The following is an 18,778-nucleotide window of genomic DNA, read 5'->3' as shown; positions in this document are numbered from 1 at the left end:
AAAAGAAGTTTTAAAGAAAATATACACACACTCACAAGTGTGCACACTTAACTCAGATGCTACTCCAGATCGGAGTTTTTTGACAACAAAAAATTTTACTTAAGACCTATTTCTGATCACTTAGGTAAGACTCCACTTTGTCTTAAAACTAGAAAAGATGTTTTCCCCAGGTAAGCTCCCAACGAATGAAAAAATACAAATAGTAATCGTAATATCCAACACCAGACTAACAAGTAGTGGTTGTGGTTTACAAACCAGTAAATAAATTAAGAATTTGCCTTTCAAGTACTTATAATGGCAAAAAGAAAAACAAAGTACTAATTTGCCTACAAATAAAAAGGTCAGCCCCTGAGCAAAGTAACAGCCAAAATGAAAAAGCTCCAGTGCAGTCCAAAGGACTTTGAAACTTGTTGGGATTTCAGTACTTACTCCAAATAATTATTTTTGATTTACGCTAGTTATCAGTGTTTTGGGAAGGGAGACTGCTATGTATTTTCCGGAAGAAAATCTTAAACTTAGATTTTTTTTTAATAACTACTTATCCTAGTGTAACTCACATACCTTCTCAAAGACTCTTCTCAAACACCATTTTAAAAAATCATGCACTATTTATAATCAACAAAACCTGGAAACTACCTAAATCTCCATCAAGAATAGAATGAAGAAACTGTTGTCTATTCATACAGTAGAATACAGCATAGCAATGAGAATAAATGAATTAAACTACATGCAATAGTATCTCAGAAACATAATATTGAGCAAGAAGCTAGACACAAAAGAATACATGTTGTATGTGATTCCTTTCATAAGAAGTACACACGAAGCCTATTAGATGTCAGGAGAGAAGTGGAGCGTTTAGGGGGTAATGGATGAAGGCTGGGTACTTCTGGGTGCTATTACATGGCTTTGTTCGTTTGCATAAATTCATCAAGCTGTACACTTATGACTTGAGCACTTTGCTGTGTCACTTATGATAAAATCTTATCTTTGAAGTATATAATTCTGAGTATGCCTGATATGCTGTGTGTTCGTTTCTTCTGAACAAACCAGAGGAAACTGATGACTGAAATTATCTCTGACAATAGGGTCTGGAAATGCTTTTCAAATATCCAAGAATGAAGAACTGGTTTTAATCTTCTTTTAGTAGTAAGAAAACTATATTATACCCTATGTTTCTGAATGTGGTTGAAAAACTACATGCATCATCCTATAGGCAAACAAAATTTTATTTACCGAAAGAGAAGACGCTACTACTTATGAGTTAAGGGATTTTCACATAACTCTGGTGTATGTGAATAGATGGGTATATCTGACCTGAGGGCTTCCCCAAGTACTTCCACAGGAGGGTATGTTTAGGAACAAAGGGTCACGCTGGTGAGGTTATTTTCTCGGAATGCTTTAGTGTAGCATGTTGCATGGGCCAGGAGTCTGGGTATTTGGGTCCTAGTCCCAGTTACCAACAATTAGTTAAGAGATTAAAGACAAGTCACTTTTCTAGGTTCAGTTACATTATGTATCTTAAAAAGAAAGCTGAATTAGATGATGTTTAAGATCCCTCTTCTAGCTCTATATGCTGTCACTCTAGAAGACAGTATTTTTTGGAGAAAGGATCTCACATTGTCTGTGTTGAATGTACGCACATTACATTATCCAGTCTGTCCCAAATGTTCAGAAGGTCAGCTGGGCCAGAAAGAGACACACACGCAAGCAGATCAAAAAAGTTAAGTCTCCTTCAAACTTTTTTCCTTTGAATATTGATTTATAGTTGGTTCTAAGGAGAAATACTTGTTCCTTAATTTCTATTCAAGGGCACTGGCCTCTTTGGCAGGATACCAATTTACTGCTCATCAATTCTGTATGGAGCCACCTGGGCTAACTTAGGATATGCAATTTATGGTGGTGGCACTTAGAGACTGGAAGTGTAAGAGCAGTCCAGACAGCCCACTCCTTTATCTGGCTTGGTGCTTATGCTCTCTTCACTAGGAAATAGGGGCTTACCTGCAATCTCTTTTCAAGGAATTGTTTTCCACCTTCCAAACCATATGAATGTTCATAAGGATAACTCCAATCCCGAATTAAAAACATTAATGTCTACAGATAGAAAAAGGTAGAAATCATTTATTACAAAGTTTGATTTTTAAAAAATCACTACTTTAACAATTTAATAATCATGCACTCCCCTAAATAATCCTTTACCAGAAATTATAATGACCAAATGGTTAATGCTGCTCACAGTTCTAGCAAGGGCCTTCTTAAGCCTACAACACTCCCACTCCTACACCAAGCAATTGCTTCCATCTGAGAACTTCATGGTATATGAAGAAAGAGTCACCACAGGGAATAATATAGGTTCTTAAAAAAATGAACAAAAGCATACAGATCATAATTTTAAGTCAAGGTTGTATAACTGAAAGACCAAATAATCTATTTCTAGACTAACTGATTCTCTTCACTGAAATTTTTACTCATATATGCTTATGTTTCTCAATCTCAGCCCTACTGATATTCTGAACCAGGTAATTCTTAGTTGTGCATGGCTGGATGGTAAAGAGCATTTCTGGCCTCTATGCACTAAATGCCAGTATCATTAACCTCCCTCCAAAACTGTGACAACCAAAATGTCTCTAGACATTGGCAAATGTCCCCTGGGTGACAAAATTAACCCAGTTCAGAAAAACCAACATAGGCCAAAGAAAGTATATTTCATCCATATATACAAATAAAGCCATAACCTGCCCAATATCTCATAAAAGTGATCACTTAAGGGGGACAGGAGGGATAAGGTGGTTGGGTGATGGACACCGGGGAGGGTATGTGTTGTGGCAAGCACTGTAAATTGTGTAAGACTGATGAATCGCAGACCTGTATCCCTGAAACAAATAATACATTATGTTAATTTAAAAAAAAAAAAAAGTGATCACTTGAGCCACATAAGACTGAAGCAGGATCAATGTAAACCCACCAACACTAAGAATCATCAGCAATGCTGTCACCCAGAAAGGACTTCACATACTGAGAAGTAAACAGGGCGGAGTCATTCTCACCAACTATATATAACACATCTGACTAAATAGTACTAATGCCAACTTTTAAATTACACTTACTTCAACAAAGAAACTATCTGAAATTAGCTTTGCTTTTTTTTAATTTAAATCTCTGTCACAACAGGACTCCACAGAAGCAAGCAGAGCATATGCTTCTCACATAACTCCACCCAGGTTTATTTCTGACTTAGTATTCTGTACCTGGCATTTAAAAGGAATAAAAACATACAGGGATTGAGGGGGTAGAAGGAGGGGAGAGATATAATAAACTGTGAAACTTCTCTGTATGAAACCAAATAAAGAATAACGGGACTAACCTCAACTTGTAATATACCACACACACACACAAAAAGCTGTAATATTTTGTGATAGTTCCCCATGTAAAAAAGAAATTTACACAACTGTCTCAAGTTTAGGAATTGAATAACATCTAATTAAGAGTAACATCAACCTCTCAATCTAAGTATTAGCAATCTAACTATATTCATTTGTTCTATTTCCTACTGCTAGCCTACTACTAATAAGGTGGTAATGGCATTAGTTTCAACTCCACTGATTATGTTGCTAAACAATGAGTTTGTTATAATATCCTCTTATCTTCAGACTTAAAAGATAAAGTGGCTTGACAGCTTTTTACATTAAGTTTCTAAAAAACAAGAAAATACTTATTTACCTGAAATGGTTTCTGGTAGATTTCCTCCATTGCAAGTCTGCCGTACTCTGTAAATAACTATTAAAGCAAGTTATTTAAATTAATGCCCCCAAAGAGACTGAAAGAATTATAAAGCCATTCTATGTCAGAACAGATAGACAACAGAGCCTTTAAAATCATCTGAAAGTCAAGCATTTAATTTTCTAATAGACTGAATATACCTTAAAATTTCTTCTAGTTAAGAAGTTCTGTATCAGTTTAAAACCACATTAATACTGAATTTTCTTACACTGTAATAGGCTTCTAGATGAAAAGTCACAATTAAGTAAGAATTTTATTTTCCATTCTTTGGCACACATTCTTTGAGAAATACATACTTGCAAGTGTTGAAGATCATCTTCTTGAATATTCTGAGACAGATTATAGACCTGTTAAAACAAAATTGTGTTTTTATTCATTTTTTAATACCCACCTGTGTGTAACTTTACTTGCAGAAATGAAGATTATTTTATATGTCAGCACAAATTAATCACTTAGTCATTAGCTTAACCAGTGGCACAAGAAAAAGGATTTTCTCTTTTTCCTAATGGGATAAAACATTAAGGGGAAAGCAGTGGTAGTAAATTATGTAAAAACTATGAATATGTAACACTGTGGTCTAGAAGCAGGAGACATTTTTACACTTGATCTTAGCCAAAAGGCCGAGAAGCAATAAAGTGGGAGACATTTTTTAAAAGTGTATTGTGTAGTAAGGTTTTTTTTTCTCCTTCTCAAAGTTTCCTTAATGTTATTACATGACCATTTTGAGTGAAAACTGTTTCCACAATCATTTTTCTGATTCAACGAATGTGAGAGGCATAATTCTACACAGATATATTCCTCTCTGGTATAATTAACTGTGTGTGTGTGTGTGTGTGTGTGTGTGTGTTTGGCTGGATGAATGGATGGATCGATAGACACAGTTTATAGTTATTTGAGGGTGCCTTGACTACCACCAAGTCTACATGGCTCATCTATTTTAGTAACTTAACTTGAAAGTTTTAGGACAGCTGAAAAAAATAACAGTAGGTGGCACTCTTGCCCTTTCTATAGAATGTTTTAGGAGGCTTTCCAGGGCACAGAGCCCAGAGCTGAAGGTCTCCGTGCTGTCAAGGAAGGGAAACCAGAGAAGAGAAAAGACTAGAATTGCAGAAGAGGTCCAATCCTTCCGAGTCAGGTTAAAAAGTGAAATAGGCAGCTGCAAGAGAAAAGTGGGTATCCACAGACGTCACTTCTGCTGAGAAATAACTTATGTTTAAGAAAATAGGGTTACTCCAAAGACAGAACAATTTGTTCTAATGGCAAGTAAGTGATAATCTAGCTGAATCACTTGCAGGTCAAGAATATAAACTGCGAAAATAGGACAGCAAACCTAAAATGACATTCTCAGCTGACTATTTCCAAATATGGTACTTAAAAAGTAATTAATGACTGAGATGATTATACTAGAGCTAAACTTAAAATCTGAAAGCATGACCACCTATTCTTACCCACAGGGGCCTTAGCTTTTAGAGGGCCAGGTTGCAAATGGCAAAAAGAGAAAATTTGTTTACCTTAGATCATTAGTACTTAGCACACTGTGTTTTACTTAATAGATGTTCAACAATTATTTGTTGAAAGAATAAGAGTGATCAACCAGATAATGTACGTAAGGAAGAGAAATGTAGACTCAAAGATGAGGAAAAAAAATGAAAATAATTTTCACCTTCATTATTTATGGTTTACAAAGTATTTTCTTATCCATTACCTCATTTAGATCTTATTTCTGCCTCCACACAACCATCGCATGCAAGATGGGTAAAAATCCTCACTTTACAGATTATTAAGTGGCAGAATGGCTTTAAGTAGTTGACCAAAACTACGCCTCCTATACTATCATGAAGTTGAAAACAAGAGAACACCAAGGTACAAATTTCAGGACAGAGAATTCCCTCATTATAATTTAAGGAAAGCCACAGAGGCAGCTAATCTGAAATGCACAACGACTGGCTTCTGCTTGCCTCAGGACAGCAGCTGTGCCACCCTGCAAGATCAGAGGAAAATGGCAGAACAAAAGGGAGAAAAGATACTGTAGGGGTCCCCAAAGCATCACTTAACTGGTAGTACCAGAGCTCCCCAACTCTATAGGAAAACAAAAGTCAAGCTGAAAAGTACTCTTTTTTTATCTCATAGTAATATCCAAAATCTGCTTTCCACTCTGACAGCTAAATACTTCAAATTGAGGAAGGAAGGAAATGGAACTTATATAGACTGGACATATACTCAGATATGACCAGAAAGCAATACAGAAATTCCAAGACACTGTGACAGTTTCACCTATGATCTACCATCAATAGGAAACATCATCTCAGGAGGAGCACATACTTCTATTATTCATGTATATACTTCTGGGCTCATCATCACCAGTTAGAGCTAACCATCATACTCAATAAATTCTTTAGCCAGAGGAGTATCAACCACAGATGATCTCAGGAAAAAGAAAGTAAAGAGATACAAAATGACATGTGGTGGCTTAATTCAGTCTGTCAGCCTAAATTATACAGAGAAGAGATGGACTAGCTTCAAGAGACTAGAATTTGATATAATACCAAATACAATTAAAAGTACAGAGTTAAGGGAAAACAGAAGGGATTTTACTAAATTAAACAGTTCCTACAAGTTCTTAGTGTATTACAGAACAGTACATACATTTCCTAAGTTAAATATGAATTAATTCTTCCACCTCTACCACCATTAGTTCAAATAATCAAGTATTAGTTGTCATACATACCAAGTAGAAAACTAAGTTAATTACTTGAGTTTTTTTCTTTATTGGTTTAGCCAAAACATAAAAGATATAGATATACTCTACACCTTAATATATCTGGCAACCATAAGACTGAATTCAATTGAAGATAACATGCACTATCTTTTCCTTTAAAAATAAAAAAATTTTTAAAAAGCACAGGGGTGCTTGGATGGCTCAGTGGGTTAAGCCTCCAACTCTTGGCATCGGCTCGGATCATGGATTTCAGGGTTGTGAGATTGAGCCCCATGTCAGGCTCTGTGCTCAGTGCAGTCTGCTTGAGATTCTGTCTCTACCTCTACCCCTCCCCGCTTTCAAGCGCTCTTTCTCAAAAAAAAAAAAAAAAAAAAAAAAAGAACAAATCTTTAAAAAAAAAAAAATATATATATATATATATATATCTATAGCTACGATGAAAAACTGAAGGGACTGGCTATTGGTTTATTACTTCCAAACCAGTCAAAGTATGAAATTTCACAATGTGAACCAGAAAAGCATGGAATATAAATGACCAATAAGAAACATAAATAACTCTAATTTTAATCCTTTCTTTAATCAAAAAACTTCTTTCAATGTGGATTTTTTTTTCAAATTTTTAAATTCTAGTTAGTTAACATATGGTATAATACTGATTTCAAGAGCAGAAATTTAGTGATTTATCACTTATATGTAATACCCAGTGCTCAACAAAACAAGTGTACTCCTTAATCTCCATCACCCACTTAGCCCATCCCCCACCCCTCCCCTCCAACAACCCTCAGTTCCCTATAGTTGAGTTTTCTACAGTTCAGTTTGCTTCCCTCTCTTCCCGCCTCCCTTGACCTATGTTCATTTGTTTTGTTTTCAAAAAACATTTTAAGAAAGAGCAAAGGTTATTAGGATTATCTGAACTGATTATACCACAGCATTTCATGTCTCACCTGGACAGAGCTAGTCATGGTGCTCAGAGCGAACACCGTTGCACAGTCTTTGATAGTTGACTGGCTATCAAAGGCACCCTGGGTATCCATTAGCAGCACAGCCACCTAGGAATTTAAAAGTTTAAAACATTAAGTAAAATATTCACCAATAGTGACTATTAAAACCAAATTTATAATGATAAATGTCAAAATCGGTAATTAAGAAAAGTACTCTAAGTTAAATATCTCACACATTTTGACATAATAATCCATATATGTTATGTTAAAGTTATCAGACATTAATAGTTCTGTGTTGTTTTGATCTTTAATACCATGAAAAAGCTCAAAAAAATAATATTGAAGGAAAAAAACAGTAAGAAATATGAACAGTATTTTACTTTTGTTCCATTAGGTCTGTCGATCACAAATACTTCATTCCAAACTTGTATGCCTGTTGTTTCTCTCTCACAACCACCTCGCCATGTAAAGCCAGTCAATGGTTCATTGTTTCCACCAATCCAACTTTGGGAATCCTGTCAAAGTCAAGCATAAATGTAAAATAAAACACAAAAAATTAAGAACTAAGGAGAAGAGTAAGAAATCACCCATTCTTTATTTTACAGATGAGGCATGTAAGTCCATCAAGATAAAATACACTGTAACATTACACATGTAGTTACAAAAGCAATCACAAGTCCCATCTGAGGTGTTTTGTCCTAAAGTTGTAGTCTCCTACAAACTGAACCTTCTCAAATCTCATATTTTTCACTCTTCAGTTTTCTAGGTTAAGTGAGGTCATACCCACTTTTCCCCCATTTTGAAGATTTCCTATGTTTAAAAATCATAAAAAGTAGATACCAGCTATTGTGACATCTCCTCATACATATAAGCAAAACTAAGTTCCAGAAAGAATGGCTGTCAGAAAAGCACTGCTCTCTTAGAATAGCTTATACTAAAATGTTTTCACACTGCCTTAATTTTCTCTTTAAAATATATCAAGTTTAAAAATAACCACAACACTTGCTTGGAACCTGATTCAAACAATCCAACTGGTTTAAAAAAAAAAAAAAAGAAAGAAAGAAAAAGAAAAGCCTTTTTCAAAACCAAAAGGGAAATCTGATCCCAGACATGGTGTTTTACTAGGTGTACTTGATTGCTTGGTGTGGTAACAGTATTGTAGGTAATACTAACAACAGCAGAGTTCAAAAAAATATACCTGGCATTTGCTTTAAAATATTCCACCAAAAAATGAAAGGGCAGGGAAGTATACAGATGAAACAAGACCAACAAAATGTTGACACATACACTGGGGTTCATTATACTATCCTATCTTTGGGTTAAGTTTAAAACTTCCCACAATAAAATGTTCTAACTAAAACCACAGGGTCAAACAGCTATAATTAAACACTGTGAAATAATATAAAAGTTCATATACTATAAAATAATTATCTGGAAAATTAATTCTGGAACATAATAAATGAGTAAGTTTTCCAGGTATCAAGACCCCTATACTTTAGCCCACATACCCTTTACTCAAAGAACCCCACAGGAAAAATTCCTTTGTTTCAGAAATACTTCTAATAAGCTTAGATACATGGTCCAAACCAGATAACGAAAGTCACATTACAAGTAAATATGTTTAAGGTAGGCTCAATAAGCGATGAAGCAATTTGTGAAAAGCAGATTTAAGGTGGAAAAAAAAAGTGGACACCTAATGAGAAGATCAGCCTTAAACTTCAAACTATCTATAATGATTATTATTCCACAAAACTCCCATCCCCGGTAAGTTACCAATCTTATCAATTATAAAATTCTCTTGGATTCTTCTTCACCTTTCAGTATCTTCAACTTAAGGCCCCCTCAGCTCTCTGTTGGTGACAAAGCTGCCGCATGGCACAACTCCATTCACATTATGTACTTAGGACTTATGCTTCTGTAGGGACCCTTCACAGGATTAGAGGAATAATGGTACCCCCTAAATAAACACAATGGTGGTCTTGCCCCTGGACTATATTTTGGATGCTCTAAATAGGTCTTCCTGCACCTCCATGCTATGCTCTCCAACCCATTCCCCCAAAGTCACTTAATTTTCTCAACAAAAAATGGAATCATGCTATTGTCCTAAAAAGTCATCTTCGGGGGTGCCTAGATGGCTCAGCAGGTTAAGCACCTGACTCTTGGTTTCAGCTCAGGTCCTGATCTCATGCATGGTGAGATCAGCGCTGAATCAGGCTCTGCACTCAGCAGGTAGTCTGCTTGAAGATTCTTCCCCTCTGCCCCTCCACCCCACTCTCTCTCAAATAATTAAAATCTTAAAAAAAAAAAAAAAAGTCATCTGCAGTTCCCCCATTTACCTATAGAACCACTGAGAGATCTGTTACATACAATCCACCTTCAATTTACTTTTCCAACCTCTGCTCCTATATACCCTATAGTCTCCTAACACACAACACAAATTTCTACCATACCAAAATGACCACTATTCCAAATATGTATGTTGTTTAGCGTATCTATACCTTTGTTCCACCTGTTCTCTTCCTGGCCTAAGCCAGCACTCAAGAAACTCCAACTCTTCTGAACTCCTAAAAAATATTGCTGACACTACAGGTGGTTATCTTTACAACATGGCATTGTGCTGCATTTCTTGTGTTAAGTCTTAATAGCACACACTATAAATTCCAACTCTGTTTACCGAATAGCTCCTACCAAAGTGTCTTACACCATTTTTGGCTCTCAATGTGGCTTTTCATTCCCTACTCAACAAATTGATTACTTTAAAGGTCCAACCTATATGCATAACTTAAAAGAATCCACCCTTTAGATAAATCGGTTTTTACTCTACATTTCACTTATCTGTCTTATTTCTCTATCTCCTCTATGAGAATATAAGTTCCATAAGGAAGGAAGTTTTGCCTGTTTTCTCCCCCCTCAAAACACAGAACAGTATACCCAGGACCTAGAATAATGCCTGGCTATAGTAGGCACTCAAAATATTTGTTCAAACAAATGAACACGTAAAAAAATTTTAATTACTAAGCTTAATAGTGTGTTTCCTCTGGAGCATGGGTAAGAGATATGGAAGAAATATGTCGCTTTTATTATTCCTAAAAACAATTACACAGACAGCAAATATCAATTTTAAAAAGTAGATTGACCTAGATCACAGGCTAACATGTTTGTTAATTTTACCCTCTCAAAAACTTTAAAAAGAATTGACATCTCAAAAAAAAAAAAAAGTTCTATTGACTATATATCATCTCTTCTTTTTATTTTTTTAAAAAAAAATTTTTTTAAGATTTTATTTATTTATTTCACAGACAGAGATTACAAGTAGGCAGAGAGGCAGGCAGAGAGAGAGGGGGAAGCAGGCTCCCTGCCGAGCAGAGAGCCCGATGCGGGGCTCGATCCCAGGACCCTGGGATCATGACCTGAGCCGAAGGCAGAGGCTTAACCCACTGAGCCACCCAGGCGCCCCTATATATCATCTCTTCTTAGTTCACCCTGTAATACAATGTTTAAAAACCACTAAACCGATTACTCAATAAAACAATGAAAAAGGAGCGCCTTGGTGGCTCAGTCAGTTGGGCCTCCGACTCCTGGTTTCAGCTCAGGTCATGATCTCATGGGTCATGAGATCTAGCCCCAAGTCAGGCTCCTGAAGGGAACCTGCTTAAGATCCTCTCCCTCTGCCCCTCCCCCCAACTAATGTGCATTCTCTTTCTAAAATAAATAAATCGTTTTAAAGAAAAAAAAGAATGACAGGTTTAAAACTTGAAGTTAAGAAGTCTATCACTGTATCATAAAGAATACTAGTAACTTCCATAAAATACATTTATACATTCACTCAGCAAGTACTCACTGAATGTCTACCACATTCCAGCTACTGTTCCAGGTTCTAGGACTATAGCACTGCACAAGAACATACATTCCTGCCCTCCAGGAGCATTCCAGTGAATTCTAGAAGCAGCCTCACTGAAAATAGATACTGTTTGTCATAAGGTACTAAAAATAAATCTAAGAACTGAAAAACAGTAAACTGGTGCCATTTACTACTGTGGAGACCAAAAAAAAAAAAAAAGCCTTAAAATTCAAAATTCCAAAAATAATCTTAGTCCTCCAGTAAAATACAAGTTCTTTAAGAATGAATCTTAATGGTAAAAGGTAATCTGAAAACACCTGAACTTTAAATATAGTCCAATACGATAGTGAATAAACGTAAGCTCTTGCCGAAAGACTTACCAATGTAATGTAATTGTCAACAATAAAGAACCCCTACCTACTCTAAATAATAAGAAACAAATTCTTATATTACCATAGGAAAGATAACATTCCCTAGCAACAAAGTAAAACAACAGCTAGGTAAACTTTTAAACACAAGAGTTGGTAGTCCAGCCAGGTCTGCATGTGTCAGAATACATGCAACTCCCTGTTTGCAGACCCACACACTCCAATGGATGGGCTGGAAGAATAAAGGCCATAATGACTTATAGCTGTGAGGAAAAATGACAAAAGGGATGAAATTAAAGATTTAAGTAACACTACAATAAAAGAAGAAATCCTTCTTAGTTGAGAGACATTCTCCACAAATGCACCATGGATGAAAATCTTAATCTTGTAAATCTACCTAATTTAGGAGGTAGGTTATAAACAATCAACACCCAAGTTGTGGATACAATATACACATTCTGACCACCAAGCATCATTTACTATTTTTGTATCAATATGTAAGAATACCCTGCAAGTCCTAGAGCAAATTAAGAAACATTAGAGTCTTAGAACAGTTTAAAATTGTCTAACATCTTACCTAAGCCCATGTCCAACTCCTCCTCTCTTCTGAGGCTAGACAAATAGGTAACAACATTATGACCGACCCAAGTCACAAACTCAAAGAACAACTCTATCAACTTAGGTACACACTCAACAAGAATTAAAATAAAAAATCTACGGTTAAAAAGATATCCTTAACTTTGAAGACATTATGCTAAGTGAAATAAGCCAGCCACAAAATAACAATACCTTGTGATTCTACTTATACGAAGTACCTAGAGTAGTAAAACTCATGGAGACATGGGACGCCTGGGTGGCTCAGTGGGTTGAGCAGCTGCCTTCGGCTCAGGTCATGATCCCAGCGTCCTGGGATCGAGTCCCACATCGGGCTCCTTGCTTGGCAAGGAGCCTGCTTCTCCCTCTGCCTCTGCCTGTGCTCGTGCTTTCTCTCTCTCCCTCTCTCTCTGACAAATAAATAAATATAATCTTTAAAAAAAAAAAAAAAACTCATGGAGACAGATGAGAATGGTGGTTACCAGGTGCTGAGGAGGAGGGGGAAAATGGGAGTTTCATGGATACAGTTTCCATTTGGGAAGGTGAAAATGTTCCGGAGACATTAAAAGAAAGGAAAGCTAAGGACCCATGTACCTAATGAACGTAGAAGCAAAAACATTCAACAAAATTAAATTAAATTAGCAGATTAAATCCAACAACATATATTAAAACATTATATACCACAGCTAAATGGGATTTAGTCCAGGGATACAAGAACTGACTCAATTTTCAAAAAATTAGTAACAAATCGTATCAAGCCAAGATAAATTACATAATCTTATCAACAGACACACAGAAAAAACACCTGAAAAAATCCAACATCCATTTGGTTTTGATTAAAAAAACAAAACATAACAAAACCTCCCAACAGACTAGGAACAGAAAGGAACTTCCTGAACTCGGTTTAAAAAAAAAAAAAAAACCGTAAAAAATCCTACAACTAAAATCAAAGGTAATGGTGAGAACCTCAATGCTTCCTCCTTAAAGATTAAGAAAACAATAAGGATATCCACTCTTACCACTTGTACTCAACATTGTTATTAGAAATTCTAGCCAGGACAGTTAGCCAAGAGAGAGAGAGAAAGAGAAGAGAGGTAAGAGGTACTTAGACTGGGAAGGAAGAAGTAAAACTATCTCTACTTACAGATGACATGATCTGGTATATAGAAAACTTTAAAGAGTACACTAAAAAACTATTGGAACTAATGAAGGAATTGAGCAAGGTTGCAGGACACAAGATCAATACGCAAAAATCAATTGTACTTCTTTAGCTTGCAATGAATGATCTGGAAAAGAGATTATGAAAACAATTCCATATGTATCATAATAGCATTAAAAAAGGAATAAATTTAACAAAAGGAAAACATAATATGCAAACCATATAACAAAAGTAAAACATATATGCAAACCATAAAACATTTCTGATAGAAATTAAGGAAGATCTAAATAAATGGAAAAACATTTTAAAAGCAAGTAAATACATAATAAATAGAAAAACATCCCATGTTCATGAATTGGAACACTTTATATTAAGACAGCAATACTTGAGCTGATCTTTCATAGTCGACCCAATTACCAACAGACTTAATCCCATAGAAAATGACAGGCTAAGTCTAAAATTCATATGGAGGGGCGCCTGGGTGGCTCAGTGGGTTAAAGCCTCTGCCTTCGGCTCAGGTCATGATCTCAGGGTCCTGGGATCAAGCCCCACATCGGGCTCTCTGCTCAGCAGGAAGCCTGCTTCCCCCTCTCCCTCTGCCTGCCTCTCTGCCTACTTGTGATCTCTCTCTCTGTCAAATGGAGAAATAAAATCTTTAAAAAAGTAAAAATAAAAAAAATAAAATAAAATCCATATGGAATTGCAAGGGACTGAGAATAGATCACCTTCCTTTATTATTTTTTTAGAACAGACAACCTTAAAAAAACAAAATAAGAGGACTCTCACTTCTTCATTTGAAAACTTACTAAAGACCAACAGTAATCAAGACAGTCTGGTCCTGGCATTAAGAACAGATATATAGACCAATGAAATAAAACTGAGAGTCCAGAAATAAATTCACATGTCTATTATCAACTAATTTTCAACAAAAAGTGCCAAGACATTCAATGGAAGAATAGCCTTTCTAATAAATGGTGCTAAGACAACTGGATAGGCACATACAAAAGAACTGAAGCTAGATCTTTACCTATTTCTATTATTATTATATACTCATATATAATAGTGAAAAGTTATATGAATATTCATATAATCATAGCATTAGTTATAACCCAAAAGGTGGAGACCCAGATGTCCATCAACTGATAAAATGGATAAATAAAATCTATGTCTATACAATCAAATATTATTCAGTCTTAAAAAGGAATGAAGCACCATAATGCTACAACATAAATGAACCTTTGAAACATTACGCTGGGGGCACGGGGGTGGCTCAGTTGGTTAAGCGTTTGCCTTGGGCTCTGTCATGATCTCAGGGTCCTGGGAACAAGTACAGTGTCAGGCTCCCTGCTCAGTGGAGAGTCTGCTTCTCCCTCTCCTGTCCCTCAATCCCCACTCATCCTCTCTCTTAAATCTTATAAAAAAAAAATTATGCTAAGTGAAAGAACTCAGTCACCAAAAGACCATATATGGTTATGATTCCATTTATGCTTATGTACAGAATAGGCAAATGTACAGAGACAGAAAACAAACTGATAGTTCCTTAGGGCCAGAGATTTGGGGTTAGGGAAGGAGAAGTTACAGTTAAAGGGTACAGGGCTTCATTTTTCTCATTCTGAGGTGATAAAAATGTTCGAAAATTGATTGTGATGATAGTTGTACATCTCTGTAACATACTAAAAACCATGAAACTATGCAGTGTTAGTGCATGTATTATATGGTATGTGAATTGTATCTCAATAAAGCTGTTAAAAGAAAACCCAAAAATCAAATACACTTAGTATACAAGCTTAACAGAGACTCCCTGTCATACAAAATCCATCAAAATACTATGGAAGTCTAGGAGGAAAAGGAATGTCCACTGGAGGTGCTGCTGTATTTCCATGTACTAGTGCAATATGTCATAAATCCTATGGCTGGAACATTTTTTAAAAGATTTTATTTTTAAATAATCTCTATACCCAACATGGGACTCAAGCTTTCAACCTCAAGATCAAAGAGTCTCATGCTCTACAAAGCCAGCCAGGTAACCCTAATCTTGCTTTTTTATTTTTATTTTTTTTTTTTTTGAAGATTTCTTTCCTTAAGAGAGCGAGCGAGTATACACCAGCGCAGGAGGGGAAGAGAAAGAGAGAGACAAAATCCTCAAGCAGATGCTCCACTGAGCGCAGAGAACAACACTAGGCTCAATCCCAGGACCCTGAGACCATGACCCCCAGACAAAATCAAGAGCGGCCGTTTAACCAACGGAACCATTCAGGTGCCCCTAAACTTATGAAAGGATTATGGTGCGCATTACCGAAATGTCTATACGAAATGCATCCTATTGGTTACTTAAAAATATGTGTAAGAAAATAATGTTTCACAGTGAGAACAAAACATTGCCTAAGTTCAACACAAAACTGTTTGGGAAAATGAGGGAAAGAAGCAGGGAGTTAATGACTTCTAAAAAGTAAGAGAAGTATTCTTCTGGGGCACCTGGGTGGCTCAGTGAGTTAACCCTCTGCCTTCGGCTCAGGACATGATCTCAGGGTCCTGGGATCAAGCCCTGCATCAGTGTCTCTGCTCAGCGGGGAGCCTGCTTTCCTCTCTATCTCTGCCTACTTGTGATCTCTGTCAAATAAATAATCTTTAAAAAAAAAAGTATTCTTCAAAAAGTTAATATTAATATAAAAGGATCTTAAATTACACAAGACTGTTTAACTTCCTAAATATCTTAAAGTTCTGTCTGAGTAATCAGTATTTACATTAACAGTCTATTATTTAAGATATCCTTCAATAAATGACCTAAATGAAATCAAGCACTTTAGAAATAGTACATTTTAACTTAAAAGGAACATAGACTTCGGAATGGAAAAAGATCTGTTGGAACAAATAATTTATGTTCTCCCAAGTTCAAATATATTATGATATAGGTACCCTAATTTTGATGATAATACACACAACAGGCAGTACACACACTCAGGGCTTAAAGTTAGAGAGGTGTTTTCAAAGACTACAAATGACAGCACATTTTTCAGGGAACAGATTCAGGAATGCAACCGAGAAAGTCTCTCCCAAAACACTGCTATAAGTACTTTGAACAATATACTGTAGACTCCTCCATCTCCTCTGCTTCTGATTCCTCTAACTTTGGCAACATTTGGTGAAGTTTTTCTAACTGAAATTACTCATACTAATTTTAAACCTGCATATGAGAGAACGGAAGATTAGTTTCAACCCAGAAATAAAAATCTAGGAGGATAAAAAAGTCAGTGCGCTAATGAAAAAAAAATAGTTCACAGATCACATAACCTCTATACCCAACCCCTCAGCTTATATTCAGGGATAAAAATAAGCCCACCAATGTTTATTTTCCTTTTTGAAATTCTGATCAAATTTTGCTGGCTTCTTGCATACACTGTTTCACTTGCATTAAGTGAAATACACAAAAGCTTATTCAGTTCAAGTAATAATTAAATGAATAGGCTAAATTTCTACATTAAATGTGGCAACAGTTTTATAAGCATGAACCTATATAGAGTAAGATGGCTTAAAACTTAGAAAATGCGTACCTATCAGAACAGCTAAAATTAACACCACTGACAATACTGTTCATCAGATGTATAAAGAATGTAAATCTCTTACATTGCTCATGGAAGTACAAATTGGTAAACCCAATTTGGAAAAAACTCTGGCAGTCCCTACTACAGTTAAATGGGCATTATGGACCTAGCATTTCTACTCCTGGGAATATATCCAACAGAAGCAAGTATTTATGTTGCCAAGACTTGTACAAGAAAGTTCATGGTAGCTTTATTCATAACAGACAAAAATTATAAATAATCCATATGTCTATCAAAAGGAGTGAATTGTGGTATCTTCATCCAATGCAACACCACTCAGCAATAATAAACAATTACTGATGCATTAATAACATGGAAAAATCTCTTTGATTCAATGTTGAATGAACGAAACCAGACACATGAGTGCATACTTTATGATTACATTTATGTGAAGTTCAAGAGTCGATAAAACTAATCTACGGTGATGTAAGTCAAGATGGTGGTCGGACTCTCAATGTTAAAGATAGTAATACCTGGCAGGGGAAAGGAGACAGCATTCTAGAATGCTGGTAGTGTTCTCTTTCTTGATCCAAATGGCAGTGGTTACATAAGTATAGGTACATAAAAATTCACTGGCTATACTAAGGTTTATGCACTCTGTTGTATGTAAGTTACACCACAAAATAATAATAATAATAATAATTATTATTATTATTATTATTATAATAAAATAACCCTAGGAAGAAATTTTTTAAAATATTGTTCTTCCTCTAAATATTTTTTTTTTGAAGATTTTATTTGACAGAGAGAGACAGTGAGAGAGGGAATACAAACGAGGGGGAGTAGGAGAGAGAGAAGCAGGCTTCCCTGCAGAGCAGGGAGCCTGATGCAGGGCTCAATCCCAAGACCCTGGGATCATGACCTGAGCCAAAGGTAGCCACTTAACGACTGAGCCACCCAGGTGCCTCTCTAAATACATTTCCTTCTTAGAAAAGAACATGAAACAAACCAAATTTTTCTCCATGCATTCACACATCTCCCACGAGTCTCGCATCTCAGACATTGTTAGCCTTAGGAAAAAAAGGTGAAATCAAGTTCAACATCTGATATGGCCAAGTTAGAGATATTTGTGCTTTTGGCAAATTATATGCAGCAGCACATATGATCCTTAAAGATAGTTCTTATTACTGATCTCTGGAAGCCATTCAGGGAACAACTCTTTAAATAGTAAAAAATAAAAACTACATACAGTTTCCCTTAAAATGCCTTTGGTAATTATGCTATAAATGGAGTCAAAACTCTACTCATTAAGCACAGTTACCAGTGGGGAGCAAAACAAGTTAGCAGGCATGCACTTCTGTCAGTCTGTCTCAACTACTGAAGTAAACATTGAAAAGTGACCATTTATAAAAGAACAGTTCTTTGTATGGAAAGGGACCCAACATCATTTTATATAGTGGTTTTAAGAATAAAGACTTTGGAATCAAACTGCCTGGTCTGGATCTTACCCTTGCCAGGCATGTCCTTTGTGCCTCGTTTCTACAACCATCAAGCTGAAATACTAAAAGACCGCATCGGGTTAATGTGAATACTGAGTGAGATAGTACCTATTAAATACTCAGTAATCAGAATACCTAGAATTCGGTAATGATTCAGAAACTGTTATCTTAAAAGATAATCTATACTTCCTCATGGAAGAATACATCATCTATGAGCTGCTCTTACCAAAAAGTCAAACCTGAGTCTGATCAAGTCCTCAGCTTTAACACTCATAGGACAAAGGAACATGTAAAGTACACCAATGGAATAAAAATCAGCAAATCCAGACGATGGAAAC

General features: G+C 35.9%; 1 protein-coding gene across 4 annotated transcripts in view; it reads right to left on the bottom strand.

Moving 5' to 3' along the window:
• Positions 1 to 18,778, bottom strand: part of ATL2 (atlastin GTPase 2) — a 58,713-nt gene that overhangs the window by 9,613 nt on the left and 30,322 nt on the right. For all 4 annotated transcript variants that reach the window (XM_080813833.1, XM_080813831.1, XM_080813834.1 and 1 more), the window contains 5 exons: positions 7,818 to 7,952; positions 7,441 to 7,545; positions 4,074 to 4,124; positions 3,718 to 3,774; positions 1,999 to 2,091 (listed from right to left, as the gene is read on the bottom strand). In XM_080813833.1, coding sequence (XP_080669959.1) covers positions 1,999 to 2,091; positions 3,718 to 3,774; positions 4,074 to 4,124; positions 7,441 to 7,530 — 291 coding nt within the window. In that variant the 5' untranslated portion in view covers positions 7,531 to 7,545; positions 7,818 to 7,952. The remainder of the gene's footprint in view (positions 1 to 1,998; positions 2,092 to 3,717; positions 3,775 to 4,073; positions 4,125 to 7,440; positions 7,546 to 7,817; positions 7,953 to 18,778) is intronic.

This window comes from Martes martes (assembly GCF_963455335.1).
Source record: "Martes martes genome assembly, chromosome: 9".
NCBI lineage: Eukaryota > Metazoa > Chordata > Mammalia > Carnivora > Mustelidae > Martes > Martes martes.
The sequence above is the reverse complement of the archived record's forward strand: the minus strand, read 5'-3'. Positions and strand labels throughout refer to the sequence as shown.